Below are 22,051 nucleotides of genomic sequence, written 5' to 3'. Positions count from 1 at the left end.
TGGTAGCATTTGACGTCCACCAGACAAGGCTGGAAAGCACGAGGCTCTTTCTTACCTATTTCTTTTATCCGACATAATCAGCACGGGTACATATGCATATCAAACAGTGATTAAAAAGAACTCACAAAAGGGCACACAATGTTTGGGTAAAAATATATTTTCCCCCACTTTATGTCTTGGCACTAGTGATATATGCATAGATTACCTGTCCACCACTCTCCTACCTTAACAGACACAAAATTACTGAGCATGTTTGCTAAGTGATTACTTTCATACTTGAAAAATGATAGGCTTCACATTAATACAATTATTTTAGTTTAAAAAAAAAAGTCTAACATGCAGCTTACAAATATGACAATTCTGCATTAACACTGAAAGTAGATTACACAAGTTTTAGAAACACATCGGTTATTTTCAAACAGCAAAATGACAATGATCTACAACTACAATTTAAGGCATATCAGCATATTTTAAAATTAAGAAATAGACAAAGTTCTAATGCTGTTCACAGCTTAATTTTCAATTTATTTAAAAAATTCCCTTCATACCTACATACAATCTAGACTTTGTAGGTTACCATTTCCACTAAAGAGTCAGTCATCAAATATGCATCAATGAAACCTAAACTTCTGGAAGTTGAGACCTGACAATATTAGACACTTGCAAATGGCAAAGCAAAGAGATCTGAATGGACAGTTTTGGTAGGACCACACAGAGACAGTATGATGTGGGTTGGTAACAGCTGAAAAACCTGATTCAACAGTCTGTATGTGAAACACTTATGGATATGTCAAGAAAGTGAGGAAGCCAAGTCTATTTGAGGTGCACGAGATATGAAGAATAAGTGTTATTGCTGGTGTGATTACAAAGCAGAGAAAGAAGAGAATAAGTAACCTGTGTCCAGTTTCATGATGAATGTTCCCCTGGTTAAGATGCCTTTTCTGGACCAAACTTTGACCAATTAATAAAGAGCCTAAGCTGGAAAACATAGTCTCTGAACAGCCAATAAATTCTCATCAATGTTTTTCCATCACGTCCTATTACCTACACAAGGGTTATGGGTATCTAAAGTCTGAAAGGAGCAAAAAGATGGTCATTATGGTTGAACAAAAGATGTAAAGAGGTCAGCTAGAGCTGTCTAGCCAAAATGGAGGGGGAAAAAAAAAAAAGCCAGCAATTAGCATGAGGGCAAGACCAAAAAATTAAGTAGTCCTAGAGACAACCTAGCATAAAAAATTTTTTCCTCTTGATCTTCTCCAGGTGGAAGGCAATGGTTTCTCATTCTAGCTTTATTTACGGAGTCAGAACCACGGGCCCCTGTAACATCCAATGACACTCACAATGCTGTGTAGAACACAGACTGGGATTAGTAATTTCTGACTTCCATACTGATATCAAGGGAAAATTGAATTTATGGGTTTCTTGTGAAAAAGATATAAATGTGGCCATTTTAAATATATTTAGTTTTTATTTTTACACCAAAAGCTACTCAAACCATTACCTCCCTACCCCCACCCCTCCAAAAAGAAAACAGTCCATCTATCCCATTTCTCTAATTTTAAAAAGTCAAAGATCTCAAAGGTTTCTTACTAGCGTACTTACATGCAAAGGCGAAAGCACATCCAATTAGATTTGAGGGTATCATTTATTCCGTGCAGAGCCAAGGACTACTGTGAAAAAAGGCACAGATACAGAAAGAAGAGAAGAGCAGCAATAACAAACTAAACAGGGCCTGGAGCAGGGACAGAAAAAAGTTCAGAAGCAACACATTTTTTAAAAAGCTTCTATATTCTCTATATTTCTTTTGAAGTTTTATTCCCTGACTCTCCATGTGATTTATTTTACTGTGAAAATTTTAATGGAAAAAAAATCAATTAATAATCTTGGAATCAAAAAGTCAGCTGGATGCCTTTCATGGCTAAGCTTTAGTATGATAATTTAAAATGACAATTTTAAAGTGATGCATTTTTAGAATTTAAAAGTGTATTTTCTCTTTCAAGGCACAAAAATGCTCACACAAGCAATGGTTGGGACAAGCATACAACACAAGTATTCAGGCTTTTGTCTGGTGCACAACATATATGAGCAAATTCAGCCCATGGTTAGAATCAGCATGCCATCTAATATTTGGCTGCTCCATAGCTAGCATCACACTGGAATCATTAAAAAACAGAAGCAAAAACAAAAGCTTTGGTCCAGTTTCTCCTAAACCTGTCTTTATATCACTATTGCTGTTCCTGATGTGCAGTTTCTAGCCCAGCTTAGTTTGGGCTTCCGTGAAACTGATTTCTAACTTTGCCTAATTAAGCCTAAATCAGTTCATGGAAAACCATTGCTTCTTTCCCCTAAGAGTATGGCTGAGGATGAAGAGAAGGGAAAAATAAGTTTTTACTGGAATCAACTAGAGACTTAATATTTTTAAGAAGTTGTGTGTGTGTGTCAGGGGAGGTGCAGTGTATTCTGTCCTATTTCCTTAATGTATAACTGAAGGCCTGAAGGAAATGCAGAAGTGAAATATCGGGTTCATGAGAAATGTTATTCTTTCAAGGAAGAAACAGATCTTAGAAAGCTGGGAGGATCTTGGTAGAGGGGGAAAAAAAATCAAGAAAAAGAAAGGATAAGCTACACAAAGGAACACAGAAAAGAGATTAAATATGCCCTTTTCCATACAAATTTGGGGTATAGTCCATGTCCTGGCACCTGAGTAACTCCTAATCTTCATTGATGGGGTTATAGGTCTTGGGCATAATGACAGGAAAGATGAGGAAATTCCTTCAAGACACATGGATTTGAAAAACCAGCTGCTCAATTTCTTCTTCTCTTTATTGACAAACATCGAAAGGACTCTGTGCAAGGAAGTTAGATGTGAAGTCGAATTTCTATTTTCTTTGAATCATAGGTTTGTGTAATTTCTACCTGAAATTGACAAATTTGTGCTGCGCAGCTTATAGCAAATTTTCTATTTGAAAGGTTTCTGAAAATTTCCTCCTGATGATTACTGAAAAATGTTATTAGAAATAATGATATCCTGGCCTCAGTCACTAGGTTCCCCTTCCCAGCCCAGTGAGAGCAAATTTAGGTGTGTTTATAAGACTGCTAATTACAGGTAGTAAGTAGGTTGTGGAAAGCCTATCATCCTTGGTAGACTCTTCTACTAAGCAATGTTGTACTGTCCAGCCTTCGAGACTGCTATCTGTGAGAGGATCAGGGTTGCACTGATAAAAGTGAACATAATCATAGTTTATTACAGTCTAACTTGGCCCGAATTTGAGAGATAGGGTTCAGACAAATTTTTAAAGCCATAAGATGAGATGGTCAGTCTGAAGAGACCCACAAACCAAGCCAAATAATATTATAATAATAAGTCCATGCAAGTGTAAAAGTCATATAAAGCTTACTTACTCTTCTGCCTATGAACAAAGCTACCTTGGGTTTGCAGCAGGTGGGGAGAAGAGACAGAATAAGTTCAGGGCTTTTGCCATCATGGATATGAATAATCGAGAAAAGTTGTCATGATTATTCAGGTTTATAGTTCAGCTGCTACGGTGAGTTTTCCTGTCAGACTTACATGTAGCAATTTACCCTCCTTCCCTCAGTCCAAAGCAACATACAAGTAACAGGCATGCTTCCTGCTGCCACTGTGAACAGGCATAAACGGCAAATCATTTACTTTCCAGAAACAAAGTCTAGCTGCACATAACTTTTGCTGTTATTCCCTTGTTCTGTCATTTTCTACTACCCAACAACATTCAGCAAAATGAGTTAATAATAGTTATTGGTGTCTGGGAAAGGGTAAAAACAAAACAAAGAAAAAACAAAAGGACACAGATGGCAGAGATACAATATTACTGCAAAAGCAGGTGAATGCGGGACCATCCTTGGCTTGCCAGGCTTTATGTGAAGCTTGCACTGCAAGTTAAAAAACAAAACAAAAAAGTTAGAAATAATAATAAATAAAAAGAGAAAGGAAAATTAGGAGCGCCAGCACCAGCATTCGGTGACAGTGAATGCTCATGCAATGATTATGGAATTGACAGAAAATAAAACCAAAAATTTGAGTGAGCTATTCTACATGACAAGCAAAAGCAACATTTTAATATTGAATTAAAGAACACGTGGTTAGTTTCCATTTGCATGTAATTTAGAATTCACAAGTGACTTCTTGAAAGCACTACATGTTCTAGTAGAAGGATTTACTGTTTGGTTTTCATTTTCTCCAGTAACACAAAACCATTATCTGTTAGATTTGGGCATCACACCAGTACTGAATAGGAACTACATTTTCCATTTTTGAGCTGCTGGAGTCAGAGAATAAATATACTATAAATGACTCGGAACGATTAACTTGGAGAATGGAATACAGTGGATGGAGGACATGCTATTAATCTACTTGGAAAGGAAAGAAAAAAAAAAGGACAGTCATTACATAGTTACAGCTACAGTAATACCAGAGCCTTCCCCCTCTTGCAGGTCCAAGGGAGTGCCAAATCTGAGATTCACATGTCTAACTGTAGGTAAGTCCAAAACATGCAACTTCATTTCTTAGCAAGAATCAAATTATTATTATTATTTTTAAAGATGAGTGGATGATTATGTAAACTATAGATATCAGAAGCCAGGTACAGTTGTAAAATGATGGAATTTAAAACTTTCTTTTGGGATGGATGCATCTTAACCAGTGAATGCCTGCTGGCAGTTGTGCAAAGTTTTCAGAAAAGATGAACACTGTCTACTGAACAACTTACCCTTGGGCAGTCCTACCACTGTGGTGTAGCCGCAAACAAGGAAAGTGACTTGGTGGCCAGAGATGGCAGGAGGTAGGTTCCAGCTAATGGCAGTGTCAGGGTTAGTTCTACTTTGTAATCTTAGGAAATGTTTTATGTTCTCATGCCACTACAGGTCAAGGAGAAGTATAAAACCTTACCTACATTAAAAAGGGAGCATGTCATTAAATTAGGGGAAAAAAAACCAGAATTTAAAGCTATTAGAAAAACTAAGTTAAGCTCTGAGATGGAAACATACTTGGTGAAAAACAAGCATCTCTCTTTATATTTTTTCCTTAGAATAAGCCAGCTCCTAAGTGGCATGTGTGGCGACTCCAGCATCTCCTCCATGATGAGGAAAGGGTCTTCCGTTTATTTTCAAAGTGCTGCTCTGGTTACCCTGGTTACTGTCTTTCTGTGGTCCTCTCTAACCAAAACTCTCCACTGACAGTTGTTTTCACTGTTCAAATGGGAAAGTGTGGAAAAGGGCAAGAACCTAGAAGAGGTTACCAAAAATATGTGCCACTGTCAGGCACAAAACCTAGTGACTATTGTGCACCAAATTAAGTCTAATTCCATTAATAATAAATGAGAAGGTATAAATAAGGCTAGAATAGAACTCACACATACTTTACATAATCTGAAAAGCATTATACATTTCTAAGGCCCAAGGTTGGAAAGAAAATAACCTAAAATGTTCAAAAGGGCAAGGAAAAACCTCCCTACACTGTTACTAGAAGTCTGTTACTAGAGAGACTTTTTAATGTGGAGGCACAATACTGATCAGCTCTTGGAATTTTTATTGCTTAAAGGCACAACCAGTATACATGAAATATCCTCGGAACATTGCTGGTCTTTTAAAAACATTTTTAGTTCTAAAATATGTACCTTTATGTACTTCAGTGCTTCAGGGTAAGAAAAACGTGACTTTGGGTCTCCTAAGCTGTGAGCAGCTTTTCCTGTTTCATTCATGCCTATAGATGTGTACACACACACACACACACACACACACACACACACACACACATTTTTATCTTGGCTTAGTTTGGATCAACAAGGGTATGATGCCAAATGGCTTCCATTTTGTCTTCACTGGAAGAGTCACAGTAATCTCTGAATCTCTGCATGGGGAACGTCACCATTAGCGACAGATGCTTTCCCAATGTGCGTTGCTACAAAGTTCTTTCTTGAACTGGATTACAATCTAGGCAGTTGTTCCTCTCAGAATCAATCCAGAATAACTAAAGTTTCAGCCCCTATAATCCTTTGATCATGCGGGTCTGTACCAACCCCATTAAAATCACATCTCACCTACATCAACTACTTTCTATTGCCTAGAAAATGTGCCTGCTTCTTTGCTCTCATTTTCTGACACATTTTCTGCTGTCTCAGAGCTTGTAAAGTTTGTAAAGTATAATTTAAAACTCTATCCACGTGTCGCTGTAGCGGTGCATTTTGATTTCTACCGTAGGTGACGTAATAGGATTCCTCAGGGGCGAGTCTGCGTGTTCACCCAGACTAAGCGAGCACCACGGTCGTGCTCACTTCCCTACGATGGGTCTCGATTACTGTGCAGACTCGACCCTGTTGGCTACATTTTTTAAGAATGTAGAATTCTCAGGATGAAGAGCAAGAATCCTGAAACACATTCTGAGTCACCTGTTGCCACCCTAAGAGCACCGTGCATTAGACAGACAGCAGAGTGCAGCCGCCATGAGTTTGCCATCGGCCACCACAAAGGTTTTCTTCAAAGGTATCTTACTGACCACTGTGCTTCCTGTCAAACCAATAGTAATTGTCATAAAACTGCACTCTCTAGTCTCTAAGGTGATTTGATGTAGAGCTTCAAATCACAGAAGACTATCAGGAAAGCCCAAACCACTCACTGGATTTGGGTAGCTGTCACTGAGTATCATCGAAGTGACCAACACAAGAGCAGAATCTGAGCCTTTGGCACATTAAATCATGGCCATATTTAAAAATGTTTCCTTTTGTGTGTGGGTATAGGTTGTATTAAGAGTTGGTAGGGATGTCTTAAGTGGATGGGATTATGATACCATTTTCACAATAAAACAATTCATTATCTTGTTGAATTTAGAAGAAAACTAGTGGCCGCTTACAATCTTTCACTCTGGGAATAATGACTGGCTTATCAAGCCTTACAACACAGAATAGAAAAATAATTTTAACAATCATAATTTAGGATGCTTTTTATCAGGAGTCACGAGGATTGTCTCCAAAGAGTAGTGAAGAGAAATAAACTTTCTTCTCAAAGTCCTACTATTGGTGCAGAAGATGCTACTGGAGATGACAGGTTCCTCCAGCCCTGATTGCTTGATCATGTGGTCAAGTTTTATAAATTAATGTTAGTGTACCCTTTAGAAATACTTTAAAAACCTTTAGCCTCTTCCCTGCACTGTAGAGGAAATACTCGCTTTTTTATCTTTCTGGTAACAGACCAGTTTCTAGTCTGTAAATGGGAAAAGTAGAGACATACATGCAAGAGGAATAAATTGTTAGAGGGCCCCACTGCATGGGGGTGACACCCGCTTACTTTTTCTTGTCCTTGTCTTTCTTGGTTTGCTGGGCCCCAGACTGCTGGGCCTGGGACTGCAGTAGCTGCGCTGCTGTTTTCTTCTTCTGGAAATTGCTCACCTCCTCCTCCAGTTCCTTCTTCTTATCTTCCACTTTCTTCTTTTCTTCTTGGTGTGTCCGCTTTAGGAGGTCAAACTTCTCATGGAGCTGGAGAGAAAAAGAAGAGGACAAGCTTGGTGAAGGGAATGGAAAGTTTGCTGGCATAAGGTTACTTGGATCTGTTCGGAAGAAAGCCTGTGCCGTGATGCTGCATGTGCTTTAAATACAGAAGCGAAGTAGGGTCAGGTGCTCCTGGAGAAGCCAAGCCAAGATGGGAAGAACGCCCTTTGGAGCCCTATACACCTTTGAGACCTGGACCCCCTGGAATTAGAGGGAATCCTTGCATATTTTTTTAACATGAGTATATAATAAAAATATATACTCACTATAGAAAGCATAAAGAAGAAAATAAAAATCATTCATGCTTCTAATAAGAAATTCACCTTAGCAGTAAGAATAGTTCTTTATAAAATGTGTAATATACATGACTTAAAGACATACAAACTAACTACAGGTACACATACACACACACACACACACACACACACACACACACACACACACACACTTCAAATAATATGTTGAGAAATTTCTGACCCTTGAAAAATTGAATTTGGAACATTATCACAACGCAGAAATAAAAACTGGAAGGGAGGGAGGAAAGAAGATATTCTTACTAGGTAATTCCAGATATTTTACCCAGTATTCACTTAGTACTCGAAGTCAACAGCAAATAAGGTTCAACTTTCCTTTCCCTGCAGCAAAACTGTGTTGAATGCTTAGCTATTTAAATAACCTCTAAGTTCAGTAGTCTCTATAAAGATAAATTAAAAGGGGACGGTAAGGAATTTAGACAATTTAGAAATTTAGACAATTTCATTTGGAAATATAGTGTTCACTTGAGAGTCTCATTGTCTACCATCAGAGGCAAGTATATTACACATACTCTCTCTCAATGGGATTTATAGCAGAAATCCATGTGAATTTCTATGAAGTAGTTAATTTGACCTAGGCATGGGAACAAGATGGAGTCAGAGGGATGTTGTAGTAGAGAGTGCATGCCCACAAAGGGGTAAACATGAGCACAGACACGATGGTGTACAGAGACCATCACCCATCAGTGCTGAAGGGCCCTCCACTGTTTAGCTCACTGACAGACTAAAATAATAATAATAGTTCCAGGATCCAAAATCTCACATTTCAAGACTTGTAAACTGAAGAAATACTGAGCTACAAAAAACCTGGGACTAGGTCTGGAGACCTAAGATTTAGTTTCTAGTTTCAACTTTGCTATGAACTAGGTTCATGACTGCATAAATCACTTAACCTTTATGAATTTCAGTTTTGTCTTCTGTAAAATGGGGATAAGAATATATGACCTACTTTTCTTGCCAGGTTAGTGTGTCACACGTGTGATAAAATGTATGTAGAAAGTACACAGAACAGCATGAAGTCTTAGAAAATGTGAAGTATTAATAAAACATCTTATTTCTCTCCCTTGAAAGATGACAGACAGGGCGATGGCTTACTTCTTTCTCTGCCTCTTTAAGTTCAGCTTCTTTCTCTTTCACTCTCATAACAAACATTTGTCTCATTTCTTCTTCTTTCTTCTGAAGTTCTCCCAGAAATTCATTCCTTTTTGCTTCATATGTCTCCTGAAGACTTCAAAAGCCACAAACAAGGACAGTGTCATGAAGTTGCATAATAAGAAATTTCAGTTCATAGAATTTCTACCCATCCTCTTCCAAAAAAAATAGATAAGGCTGCCACTTACCATATTAAATGACACAAAATGGCACTATTTTCTTTTAGCTACGTGGTGATCAGAAAGACAAGCACATCAAGAACCACAATGAAAGACAAGCACATCAATAACCACAATGCAGCACTAACAGGATGTCTCTTATTGGTCAAGTTTTACCCTGCACATATTCACACAAGGGAAAGCCTGGCTGGGCTGGCTGGTGCCTTTCAGATCAGCACACCAGGTAGACACTGAAGAAGATATAATTTAGAATTTTAGAAGACGGAGATGGTGTAATGCAGGGAGCGAAATGCATGGATACTGGAGCCACGCAGACCAGGGTTTAGATTCTGGCCACAGCAGCTTACTGACTGATCTTGGCAAGGGTACAGCCTCTAAGCCTCAATCCCCTCAGTATAAGATGTGGCTACAATAGCACTTACCTTCTAAGGATATGATTATGGGAAATAAATGTGGGCAAAGTGAAAAAAGCATTCAGTGCTTAACAAATATTACCCTCCCCCACTCATCTTCCTCTAGTCCCCAATTTAGAAAACAGACTCAATGAACCATCTAAAGAAACGAGAGTATATCTAAAGATATAGAAAATTGCTATTGTTCAAGTTATATTACCAACTGTAAATAGAGCAGGGAAGAGTTTTATTTTAAAGCCTATCCTACTCTTGATTGTCTACAAAAATGAGAGTCCAATATTTTAAATGAAATGCTATGACTAAGCATCTCTAAGACAGAACAAATATATTTAGAGAAATGTCACCTTTGATAACACAACTTAAGGATACACACACCCACACCCATACCAACAGAGGAACACGTGCCAATATTTTGTAAGGTGCTATTTCTGTTTCTCCTTTGCAGTTTCCCTAGAACAAGAGCTGTCACAGTAATATCAGTCTGCAGGATTATCCATCTTTACACGTGGACTAAATTCATGCAAAGTCCTCACTCCAAACTGCACAGCACCTCTGGATGATCCTAGGTATCATACAGAGCCACCCCAGCATTCACACTTGTCCTTTTAGGAGAAAAGGAACATTCAAATGGTGAGAGTACATGTGCATGTAGATATACAGAGAACTAAACAATTAGAAAATGTCTTAATTAGGATTGCTTCTGCTTCTATAATCAATGCTTTTGGTTGGTTAAGTTCTGCCCTTGAGAGTATCAGCACTACCTATTAAAGAACAATCACGTGTTTTCAGTTTTCAGAGGTATATTTAGCTTTCATACTATTTTATGAGACTAAAACAAGTATGGCCAATATTACTGTCAGCTAATACTAATAGCAATATTTGGACTTGAAAATTTAAGATATATAGCCGCACATAAAGAAATGTATTAATAATAGAATGATAAGATAATCCATGAATTTGATTTTGCTTGTTAGCATCAATAAATTCTTCATCACCATTAAATGAATCAGAAATTGTCCAAGGCAGAAGATGACTTTCCCTGCTATGAAATTTTGAGGGAAATTCGGTTTTTGATGATTTAAAAAAAATGAATACATCTCCTTTGTAACAAGCAGTGGGACACCTTTTATAGAAACATTACCAAGAAACACTACCCAAAATGTCTTCCAGAGATCATTAGTTTAGATCTTCAAAAAAAGGGGTTCCCAAGTCAAGTGAGCTGAGCGAAAATGCTATGTCTGACCTCCCTTTAGCAGAGTCACGATGCACGGTGGCTCCCAAACCGGCAGCACATCAGGATCACCTCGGCATGTTGTATTGGACTTTTCTAAATACAGTTTCCTAACTCCACTCCTGGAAATCATAAAATCTTATTCCAAAGAGTCAAACTATAGTAAGTTATTTAGAAATAACTCAGAACAACCAAGGCATTCATGGAATCACACTCCCCAGGCACCTCTGCCAATTGAGTTGTAAACGAGACACCAGAAACTAATGCTTCTTCCAGGCCCTGAAAACAGCTCAGAAGGAGCGGGTTCTGTTATCCACTCATGGGTACCTAAAGTGATGTTATCTTTTGCAATTTTTAGTTCTTCCAATTTAATTTTTAATTGTAGTTACTAACACCCTTTTCTAAGTAAGAAATGAACAGATTTTCACAAGGTTTCAGGCTGGTTTGAAACTATCTTCTTTTCTCCTCACAGCCCCTTGGCAGAGGCAGGTTTTGCTCACTAAAGTCAGGGGAAGAGGAATGAGCATAGACACCTCAGTTCATCCTTTCTTTTGGTAATTCACACAACATAATTCTCCCCCCATTACCATCTCCTGGAATCATCTGGTGGAGGGTACACCAGAGTATAACACATCACTAGTGTTTATGGAGCAATTTACACGAGAGAATTCATTAATCCTTACAAAAACCCTGTAAGGTAGGCATTATCATCACCTCTCACTTTACAGATGGAGAAATCTGGACACAGAGGTGTTTAGTAATCTGTTCGGCTCACACAATGAGTAAGTGACAGAGCTGGGATCTGCATCCAGGCCCCTTAGCTCCCCTGGGAACTCTGCCTCCTGCACTGCACTGCACAGCTGCTGAACTGAGGCCTACGAGCTTCTAAAAATGAATGGGTCTCATGGGCCTGAAAACACTGTGCTCTCTTGAGAGAACAGTGGTAACTGTACCTTCTGTGACCTAAAAGGTAGAGTCAAGGAGAAGGTGGTGGTATTCTGAGATGAGGAAGGAGTGGTTCAGATAGGGACCGTTGGGCAAAAAACAATGGTGATCTCAGGAGAAAAGCAGGGACAAGGCCAGTCCCCCTTCACGTTTTAAATCCACTCCCTTCTTCTACTCCAAACACCAGACAGAAAGTGGGGTGTAGGGGCATGGTCCAGGGAGGGCATGGTACTATCCTGCCCATTATATAAAAAGTCCTTTTACTAAATCTGACTGTCCCTTGACCTAGCCCTGTTTCTTGTTCTATAGATACGAAACTGAGGCCCAGAGAGGTGGAGGAGCTGAGTAATAACAGGGCCAAGACTTATACCCAGACTGCTGACTCTTGCCCAGTGCTCTTCAACGCTGCCTGGACCTAAATGAAGGAGAGCGCCCAATGAATGAAAAATAATTCTATGACAAAATAAAGATAGCCTGCACCACAGAAAAACTATTTTCACCAGGTTTAATGACCACAAAATAGGCCTGCCTTTGTAGAGACTATTTTTTGGTCAACGCATTTCAAGGTTCAGTTAGCTAAACTTGTGCACACAAAAAGACATCCTCTACCTTGCCTCAGAAAGTGACATTTCATTTGATTGAAAAGGGCCAGTTTTACAAGCTCCAGGGCTCGACAAAATGATGCCAGCTTGGTTAGACGTTAACTTCTCGGACAGAAGCCTTTTTTAGGGTCTCCATTTGTTCCCACCAATGTTCTCACACATGACCACAGCATTTCACAGTAGCACTGTAACCAGGAGACCAGCCCAGACTTTATACCAAACTATCTTTAAAGCAATTCTAAGGAAAAAAAAAAAAAAATCCTCCCACCCTAATGCAGCTCAGATCCAGGGGAAATGAGACTGCCGCATCGCACACAAGCTGCCTCGGGTGGTGACCGCCAGCCTCCAAAGAGGAAAACGGTCTTTTCCAAGGACTTGTGGCCCCAGTCGGCAGAGGCACGAACCCAGACACACCTCACAGCTATATTAAGAAACTGCAAAGTCTACGGCCATGCCACCCTGAACAAGCCCGATCTCATCTGATCTCGGAAGGCCTGGTTAGTACTTGGATGGGAGACCACCTAGGAAGACCAGGTGCTGTAGGTGTTAAAAAAAAAAAAAAAGAAAGAAAAGAGAGAAAAGAAAGGAAAAGGAAGAAAGGAAAAAAGAAAAGAAACTGCAAGGGCTCAGTCTGGACTAAGCAATCCTCTCCTGCACCAGGAGGTGGCGAGCCTGGCCTGGCAGCCCTGCCTTCCACTTACAGCTCATGGAGCCAGGGCGCCCTGCCCCAACACTGGCTCTGACGGAGCCTGGGCCTCTGCAAGGCCACTAATTCTACATTAATTTTGATATTTTCTCCTTTACATTTTGCCTCTTCATCTCCACCCATCAATGATGTGGGAAAATCTGTAGGAAATTTTCCATAAGTTATCCCCTTTCCTACTCATTTGTTGTTAGAATTGTACTGAATCACTGAAAGCTGGTAAGAGTGCTTCAAAAAATAAGAGCCTTGGGAAGTCAAATGTATTTGGCAAAAACGAATGATGAAACTTATAAGGAGCAGCCACACCTTTGTAAATGCCTGGACCGGGCTCGGGTGCCCCTTTCAGCGTAATGGTTAAGAGCAGGCATTCAAAACTCACCCCTATCACTTCCTACTTGCAGGACCTTGGGCAGGTTTACACTTTCAGTGCCTTAAGTTCCTCATCTGTAGAATGAGGGTGATAATAATGACATCAACTACATCAGTTAGTTGAGATAATACAAATAAAGTGGTTATAGCAACGTCTGGCAATATATGCTATTTACCTGTCCCCGCCAGGTGCTTCCCTCCCAATATCTCAGTCCAATAGGCACTTCTGTGATGCCCCAACGCATTACTTTCACCACTGTCTGGGAGACACCTGATTGCTAGGTGGCCTCACCTGAAAGGCTTGCTGTCAGGATCAGTGTCCTTGAAGCCCATCTCCTCGAGCTTACAGCGCCGATACAATTCATAGTGGCGGGTGTGAGTCTGTTCTCGCAAGTCTTCCATGTTCACGCGGATCAGCATCTCCCGAAGTTTCACAAAATCGCAATGGTTTTCATTCTCAACTGCAGGAGATGGGGGTGGGGGTAGGAAAAGAGCTATCAGCAATAATGTCCCTGAAAATGTTAGGTCATGTTTCCAAGAGGTTGTCACCATCACTCCTGAAATCTCAGTGCCATTTACTCAAAGATCCGCTTTAGTTGCCTAAAGAAGACAAGATTTCTGATAACACTGAGCACAATACTGATGCCAGCAGTGACTGCTGAATGCCTGCTCAGTGCAGGGTGCTGTGGGAAGAGCTTTAATGATACTGTCTTCACCCTTCACAATAACTCTCCCAAGCAGACACTGTGACTCTTGTTTTGTAGGTGCAGAAGCATGGCTTTGCTCTCACAGAGGCAGCAGAGTCTACATTCAAACACTGTGACACCTGGCTCCAAACCAGGCCTATGTCTACCATTCCATGCTGTCTGGCGCTGTACAAGGCAGTTTTTATATACCATCTCCTTCAATTTTATCAACAACACTATGAAGAAAACTTATTAGAGAGAAACTGATAAGATTCATAAAAATTATAATTTTCCTAGGCATCTCAAAGGTACTGTTTCTTCTCATTTCTCAGATTGACTGCCTTCCTTTAGAACAAAGGAAAAGGAAGACTGATATATCTCAAACCAATGAAGGAATTTCTGTACTCATCTGACTTAATCTACAGCACCGGATACCCTCCTCCCGAACACACAGGGCTAAATAGAGTCCTTGCCCATTAAAGTGGCATGTGAAAAGCTTCTCAGGCTAGAGACTGTGGTCATGCCCACAGTGCTAACTAACTACAGGTCAGATATTCTCATAATACTCATATATACTCATATAATACTCATATATTAACTGAGATAACATTTAATGGGAAACAATTTTTCAAGAGATAATGGAGAAACATGTATCTTCTTGTTTGCAAGAAATTCTTTACAGCTTTCTTATATTCTGCCAATGAAACTGGTTCAGACTCCTAGGTAAGAACTCTTTTCTATTAGACATTTACACTGAATTTCACAAGCCAACATTCTTGAGAGGCTGCCTCCCTGGCACTAGGGCACTGCAGCCACTTCTCTCCATTGTATACCTACCTGGTCACTGTCTTCCTCACCTCCACAACTGCCAGATGTGCAACCCTGCTGCTCCCTACCTGCCCATGGTGGAGGACCTTTCCGAACATGACACGGAGGGAAGAAACGCGGTTGGCCACCTCAGTGGCTGAACATGAAGAATCCCTCCCCAATGATGCACACATACCCTGCACCACACCCCAGGGGTACTGCCTGGCCTTGGCCATCTTGTTGCCGATCTTCACCTCTTCAGTGCTGCCGACCACTGCAAATGGCAAATGGACCTGCCAAGCAACACAAGGGCAGAGGGTACAGTAAATCCTCACTTAACATCATTGATAGGTTCTTGGGAACTGCAATTTATAAGTGAAACAACTGTATAACAAAATCATTTCACTACGGTCTAACTGATATAAATAAGAGTTAAGTTCCTGTGGCATATTTTTGGTTATGAAAACATCACCACACTTTTAAAGACCCAAAACACTTCTAAAATTAAACATGGAAATACACGTGAGCTATACATACATTTAAGAAAGATTAACAAAAAACAAGATCATGATTTTCTAACCCGCTTATTCGGGGGTGGCTGGAGCCCATCCTGGCAGCTCGGAGAGCGAGGTGGGACCCCACCCTGGAAAGGATGCCCTTCCACTGCTGGGCACACTCGCACACACCCACACTCAGACTGGGACAATGCAGACATACCAATTCACCTAACGTGCACATCTTTGGGATGTGAGAAAACCAGAGTCCCCGGAGAAAACCCACACAGTGATGGGAAGAACGTGCAAACTCCACACAGACAGTGGCCCTGGCTGGAAATTTTTTTCCTCATCAATGTTATAAGGAAATGACATTGAACAAAACAAAATTATTTGAGGCCCTGCCACAGTTCTCTTCCCTAGCTCCAGCAAAGACTGGTTCTCCATCTACTTCTCCTCCCTTCTGCAGTCCTCTACTTAGTGACAAGAGAAATGAGGAGGGTAAAAGGTGGAAGTCCGCAGTCCTGTAGGGTGGTCTTCGTGTATCCTAGCCCTCCCACAACCAAATTCTGAATATTTGATATAAGCTACATTCAAAGAGAAGCTGTATGGGCCTTTACAGCTTCAGATGCAAGCTGTCCCATACAGTAGCCATTAAGATATATGGCTCTTGAGAACTTGATATGGGGTTTATGGGATCAAGAATCTAAATTTTACTTCACTTCAAACACAGATCTTCTAAAAGAGAAGAACCAGTTTTGTCAATGTGATGCAAATATTATCTTTTTGGTACTTATTTTATATTGAAAAATTTTCAATTATGTTAGGAGCAACTGGTATGCATCCAAGTTGGGATGTGCTATAACTGCGAAATACATATTGGATTTCAGACTTACTATGACTACATCTCATTATAATTTTTATATTGATTATATGTTACAATGATAATATGTTGGATATACTGAGCTAATTAAGTTCTTAAAATGCATTTCACGTCTTAAATTTTGAATTACTTGTGTGGCTCATATTATATTTCTATTTAATAGCACTGCTTTAGGCAGTTGATCATTTCACAAAATTTCAGTCAGAAATACACTGTAGTCCAAATTATTGGCCCAAGGCTTGCATCCAGGCTTATCTCAAGCAGAGACGGTATTCAAGACAACGGACTGCATGTTGGTTAGCTATGGCTGCATTCTGCGGGGAGGTGTAGTAATTCCATCTTTTTTCTATTAGCAGAGAAGATTTGAAATGTCTGCTCTGAGAATTATTATTTAGGGTTCCCTGATCTTCTACTACAGATAAAGTGAGAAAGATGAGACTGTTTTAAAGGTAAATCCTCTCCCACAGACAGCCTGACATAACCCCAGCCCCAGCTGCCCGAGTGGTACTTTGCTGCTTGAGATATTTACATTTTCTAGTTCGTCTCATACGCCATAGGAAGGAAAGAAAGCACATCTCTTTCTCAAACTCCCAGTCTGTTCCCTGAAGCTGAAGAGCAACAGGGCCCTTCCAGCCAACTTTTTGGTATAACAACCAAGGAAACTGCTTTCTCCACTCAAACTGGGTGTTAAAAACATCCACCAACGAAGTCTGTTTTCCACATATCATATAGAATTTCATCACCAGGAACTGGGTGCAATGAAGAGCCTAAAAGAAAATTTCTTGATAAAGAGCAAGGTCGATTTGAGAATGTCAAAGATCTTCAGTTTTATTAATCTGATAAAGTGAGAAAGAGAGCAAAGGTTCATGGGTATTTTCTTTCCGAGAATTTTAACACAAATTTAGTTTCATGACCGTGCGAAATGACTTAAAAGGATGTGGAGGGACAAAAAGAGAAAATGAGATGATATTCATTCGTGTTAATTCCTGAATCCCACACTGACACCCAACTTGCAGTTCCACGGCGGAAAAATAAATGCCATATGAGCCTGAGCCTTTGACAACGGTGTAAACTGCTCTGCTTAGGTAGCAGTTCGCATAAAGGGCAAGAGTATCAGCTATTAGGGCCAACCTGCCTGGGTTCAAATCCTACTTCTGCTACTGACAGTTGCGCAATCTTAGGTGCCAGGCTGCAGTTTCCTCATACATGAGGTAGAAGTAATAGTACTTCCCGTGGGATTGTTGTGAAGATTAAATATAAAGCCTCACACAGTGCCTGGTGCATAGTAAATGCTCCATAAATGTCAAAAATGTCAGCTGCTACTATTATTATGAAGTTCTCAATACCCAGAACCAGAGAATTTTAGAGGTAGGATAGACCTTACATTTATCATTCAGTTCAATCATGAATAGGAATTTCTCTCCACGTATCTGAGTTGAAACACAATCTGTTGTCCACCTATCACTTACGATAAGAACTCACTACTTCAGTAAGGTGTTTGCTGCGTTGTGGTGGTGTGGACAGTCACGCTTCATACTGGGCCACACACAACCCCTCCCTGCTCTTTTGCCCATTAGTTTTGGTTCTGTCTTTTGAATAAGTCCCATCACTCCTCCTTACGGCAACCTTCCTTTCACACCCTCTCATGACTATTTGCCAGGAAGAATCTGCTCTCCGGTTTCTTCCAGAGCCTTTACTATCCCGGCTACAGGAGGATGACAGCCAGAATGAGTCGCCCGACTCAGAGTGTGACCAGACTAGAGCAGAGGGGAGCTGGACTAATCTCTGCACTAATGAGATCTCTCAATTTTAAATTCATAAAATCACAGCCCCAGAGAGGGGGAAAGTTATATTTGCTTCCAAATTTCTAATCATACTGAGATTAATTTAAGGAAGAAATCTTCCCTAAATGAAGACAGACTGCAGAAACAAGAAGCAGTTTTGTGGAGTAACACTGATCTCCTAAATTATGATGGCAAACAATGCAGGACTGGGGACCAGGTGGGTTCGGTTGAAACCTCGGTGCTGCTATTAACTAGATGGCTTTGACCAAGTCATTTAATTCTCTAGATGAACCTCAGTATGACTCCCTTTATATGAAATGTCCAGAACCGGCAAATCTAGAAACGAAAAAGTAGATTAGTGATTGCCCAAAGCTGGGATGGTTAGAGAATTGACAGCTAAAAGGTACATGGTTTCTTTTAGGGTGATGAAAATGTTCCAAAATGGATTGTGGCAATAGTTATTCAACTTTGTGAATATATGAGAAACCACTGAATTGTACAGTATATCAATAATATCTCGAGAAAGCTGTTAATTTTTTAAGTGTCAGTAGAGCATTCGACAATGACTTAATCAGACATAACTTTTCGTGACTGGATCTTCTAATGATAGCAGAGCATACATCAATCTACCACAAATTTAAAAAATCTAAACTGACTTCCACTGCCACTAGCACAGTTCTGAATCCATTTTTAGCATGTATTCAGGTAAGGCCAAGAAGCTATTTAATAACATAATTACATTTCACTGGAGGTCACAATTTTAAGAATTTTAAAAATAATCACTAGGCACCAACTATGTTACAAAGAATGCTACTTTTATAGAAGTTATGCATTCTTAAATGAAAAAAGATGTGTATCATCACTGTGGCCTCAGAGATGAGCCATGCCTCTGAGATACAAAAGGGAGCAGTGGGGACAATTTGGCTACCAACTGGCAGGACAGAGGTGCACCAGGAGAGCCTCCGTCACAGGCATGCTGATATTGCTGAAGCTTTAATCATTTATCTCCTGATCAGTTCCTCTGTGCACTGTGGAAATTTTACCTTCAATTGCCAGTTTACCTAATGATTCAGGAAAAGGTGAGGAAATAGAAAAGGAGGGAAAGGCAGAATCCAATCACAAAAAGTGAGGCAGGTGGACATATTTCTGCCAACACTGGCAGAAGCAGAGATCTATTTCCTTTGAGCTGCACTGTGTGAAAAAGCGCTGGGCTGGCATTCCATTCCCACAAGATTTGCTGTAGAAATCATAACTGTTAGAGTGGGAAGGAAATCTGACACCATCTTGTCTAACTCTCCCATCTGAAAGACAGGAAAACTGAGGAGCATGGGGGTTAAATGCCTTGAAATAGTGGCAGAACTGGACTACACTGAAAATGTCAGATTTCCAGTCCAGTGTTCCAGCCGCTTTACAGTACTGCTACTAAGAAAAGTTTTCAGGAAAATCACTAGTTGGTCCTTTCTTACTTGAGGACTTACACTCATTGTTGCATTAATCTCTGCCACCGTTTCTTCATCTGTGGGGAACTGATATATCTGGACTCCATTGCTGACTAGTTCGCTCATGATCTTACTCTTGAATTTGTGCAATTCATTCTTGGCGATAGTGTCAGCTTTTGCAATTATTGGAATGATGTTCACCTATAAAACAAACAAATCCACTTTTACATAATTCTGACATTAAAAAAATTACATGAATAAAAAGTAGCAAAAGACTAATAAAAATTGTAAAACTTCAGTTAAAACAGAGATGGTACTAAAAATAGGATTTTCTACCTAGATGCATTATTAAGGAGACATAGGACAATCTTTCAGTTTCATCTGTGAACACTTTTACTTCCTCCTATCTGGCACTGAAAGCATAATCGTAATTTCCTCTCCTCTGCTACCTCATTCTTCTTTACAGAGTAAAAGGAAGTGTTCCCCTTTGACAAATAGCCATAACAAAGATGCCTATTCTTTGAATAACCAACCACTCCTTTTAGGCCCCTCCCAGCTACTTCAGAACTTGATTTTAGCATGCTCCTAACATTGTAATAACAAAGTTTTTGTTAGTTACAATAGTGGAATATTCAGCTCTACGCAGGATAACAACCTTTCTTTTTCTGATAATCTGAAAATTGCTAGAAGTGGAGAACCTAAGTATTCACCAAAACACAAAGTTTCACCTACCTCTAAATTTTTCAAAATCACAACAACCAATTCTTTTGAAAGTCAGCTTCTATCACATTACTCCTTCACGCCAGAATGAGACCTAGTGCCAAAGGTAAGCTCACTTTCAGAGCATTGGTTACAAAGACCAGGGAGCACTCAGAGTTTGATAACCATCGCAGAAAGCCCAGAACGAGAGCCAAGGATGTCCTCAAGCGCAAGCCCCAGACCCCAAGTTGGGGGTATTCTTCTCCTAGCTTCTGTCAGCATGGTCCGCAGGACACACTTCTAAAAATTCCTTTTTAAGATTAACTTTCGTCCGCTCCCTGACAGGTACAGAGGTTTCAGTAAGAGGCTGCTGACATCCGATACCTGGGGTCATGCTCTCCACTTAGCTCAGGTGAAAAGGGAATGACTCAGTGAGAAAGCAGGCCTAGCCAGAGAAGAGACTTTAGGGAGGTTTTCCAGGTCATGTCTGCATTCCTTTGCTTCTCCTTTTATCCCAAGAGCCAAATCAAAAATCCCGGATAAACCAGCATGAGATGACGTGCTCACAGAAAAACTTAATCCTGACTGACTCCTAATCTCATCATACTTAGGCTTCCTCCAGCAAGTGGCAGGCTGAAAACACATCACTGTCGGTGGGGGAAAACGTTAGGCTTGGGACCTGATGAACGAGACTTCCCAGGTGTTCATCTTGGCTATCTCTTGTATACATTCAGTATTCAGTTAATATCCACACGGACAAAATGGCAGAGCGTCATAGTTTCTTGGCCAACTTGATCAGAGTAGACAAACAGACCAGACAATTTAAAGTCTCCTTTTAACTCAGCGGCAGGTACTTGCAAATCTTTTCTGAAATCATCATATATTTTGCATAACCCTTCACTTTACTTACGTAAACAAACCTTTGACAATACTGTGTTCAGATGCCACCTAACACTAATTCTACAACATATCAATCCATTTAAAGCAGTTTAACCCAGGGGTCCTCAACCCCCGGCCACAGACCAGTATGGGTCCACAGCCTATTAGGAATGGGGCCACACAACAGGAAGCGAGCAGCAGCTGGCAGGCCAGCGAAGCTTCATCTGTAATTGCAGCCGCTCCCCAGTGCTAGCGTCACTGCCTCAGCTCCACCTCAGATCATCAGGCATTAGATTCTTATAGAAGCACCAGTCCCTGGTGCCAAAATGTTGAGGACCACTGGTTTAACCTGCTTTGTGATGACTTTTTTTTTTTAAAGCTATGTGGGGTTTTTTTTTGCCTTATTTTCTTTTCCTTTTTAAATCAACTGTACTAAACATAATCCTGTGTTGGATATTAGCCTGGCTGGTCTATACACTAGGCCTCAGTGAAGGAGCCAACTCCCTCGCCAGACTTCCCCAGCCCCGCTTTCAAGGACATGACAGCACAGAGAATAGGCCTCACCGCCCAGGACCCCCACCACCACCACCATGGATGGCTAACTGCAGCTGAATCAGACGAGATGAAGAAAGGTTTCTATTTATTCTCTCAGCAGTACTCTAGCTGCAATAATCCTTTCAGGCTGTTAGAATATTTTTCTGTAAAACAAGAGGAGCCTGGCCCAGCTTCGGCTGCTGCAGGCCCCTTGTGGGCCAGTTCAGACAGAGACCTTGGGGACAGGCGATCTTCTCAGCCTTCTCTCATTATTATGTCCCCCTGGAGAGAAAGCATCTTTTAAACAGTGTTGTATAGACAAAAAATACCATCCGACAAAGCCCTCCGAGGATGACAAGATTTTTTTTATTGAACTTGAAAGGAGGTTAGAATCTAGGAGAAAATACCATAGCTTTGTTTC

At 40.4% G+C, this 22,051-nt stretch overlaps 1 protein-coding gene across 3 annotated transcripts in view; it reads right to left on the bottom strand.

The window, feature by feature from the left end:
• SEPT11 (septin 11) overlaps positions 1-22,051 on the bottom strand; it is a 125,705-nt gene that overhangs the window by 37,786 nt on the left and 65,868 nt on the right. For 2 of the 3 annotated variants that reach the window (XM_023530882.1, XM_023530883.1), the window contains exons 5-9: positions 19,558-19,719; positions 15,115-15,211; positions 13,718-13,886; positions 8,927-9,059; positions 7,318-7,505 (exon numbers count right to left, since the gene is read on the bottom strand). In XM_023530882.1, the coding sequence (XP_023386650.1) occupies positions 7,318-7,505; positions 8,927-9,059; positions 13,718-13,886; positions 15,115-15,211; positions 19,558-19,719 (749 nt within the window). Of the gene's footprint in view, positions 1-141; positions 3,910-7,317; positions 7,506-8,926; positions 9,060-13,717; positions 13,887-15,114; positions 15,212-19,557; positions 19,720-22,051 lie in introns of those variants that run through there. The other variant, XM_011360576.2, reaches the window with a different exon arrangement.

Source organism: Pteropus vampyrus, unplaced genomic scaffold (assembly GCF_000151845.1).
Source record: "Pteropus vampyrus isolate Shadow unplaced genomic scaffold, Pvam_2.0 Scaffold56, whole genome shotgun sequence".
Classification (NCBI taxonomy): domain Eukaryota; kingdom Metazoa; phylum Chordata; class Mammalia; order Chiroptera; family Pteropodidae; genus Pteropus; species Pteropus vampyrus.
Note: the sequence above shows the minus strand (reverse complement) of the source record. Positions and strands in the feature narration are given on the sequence as shown.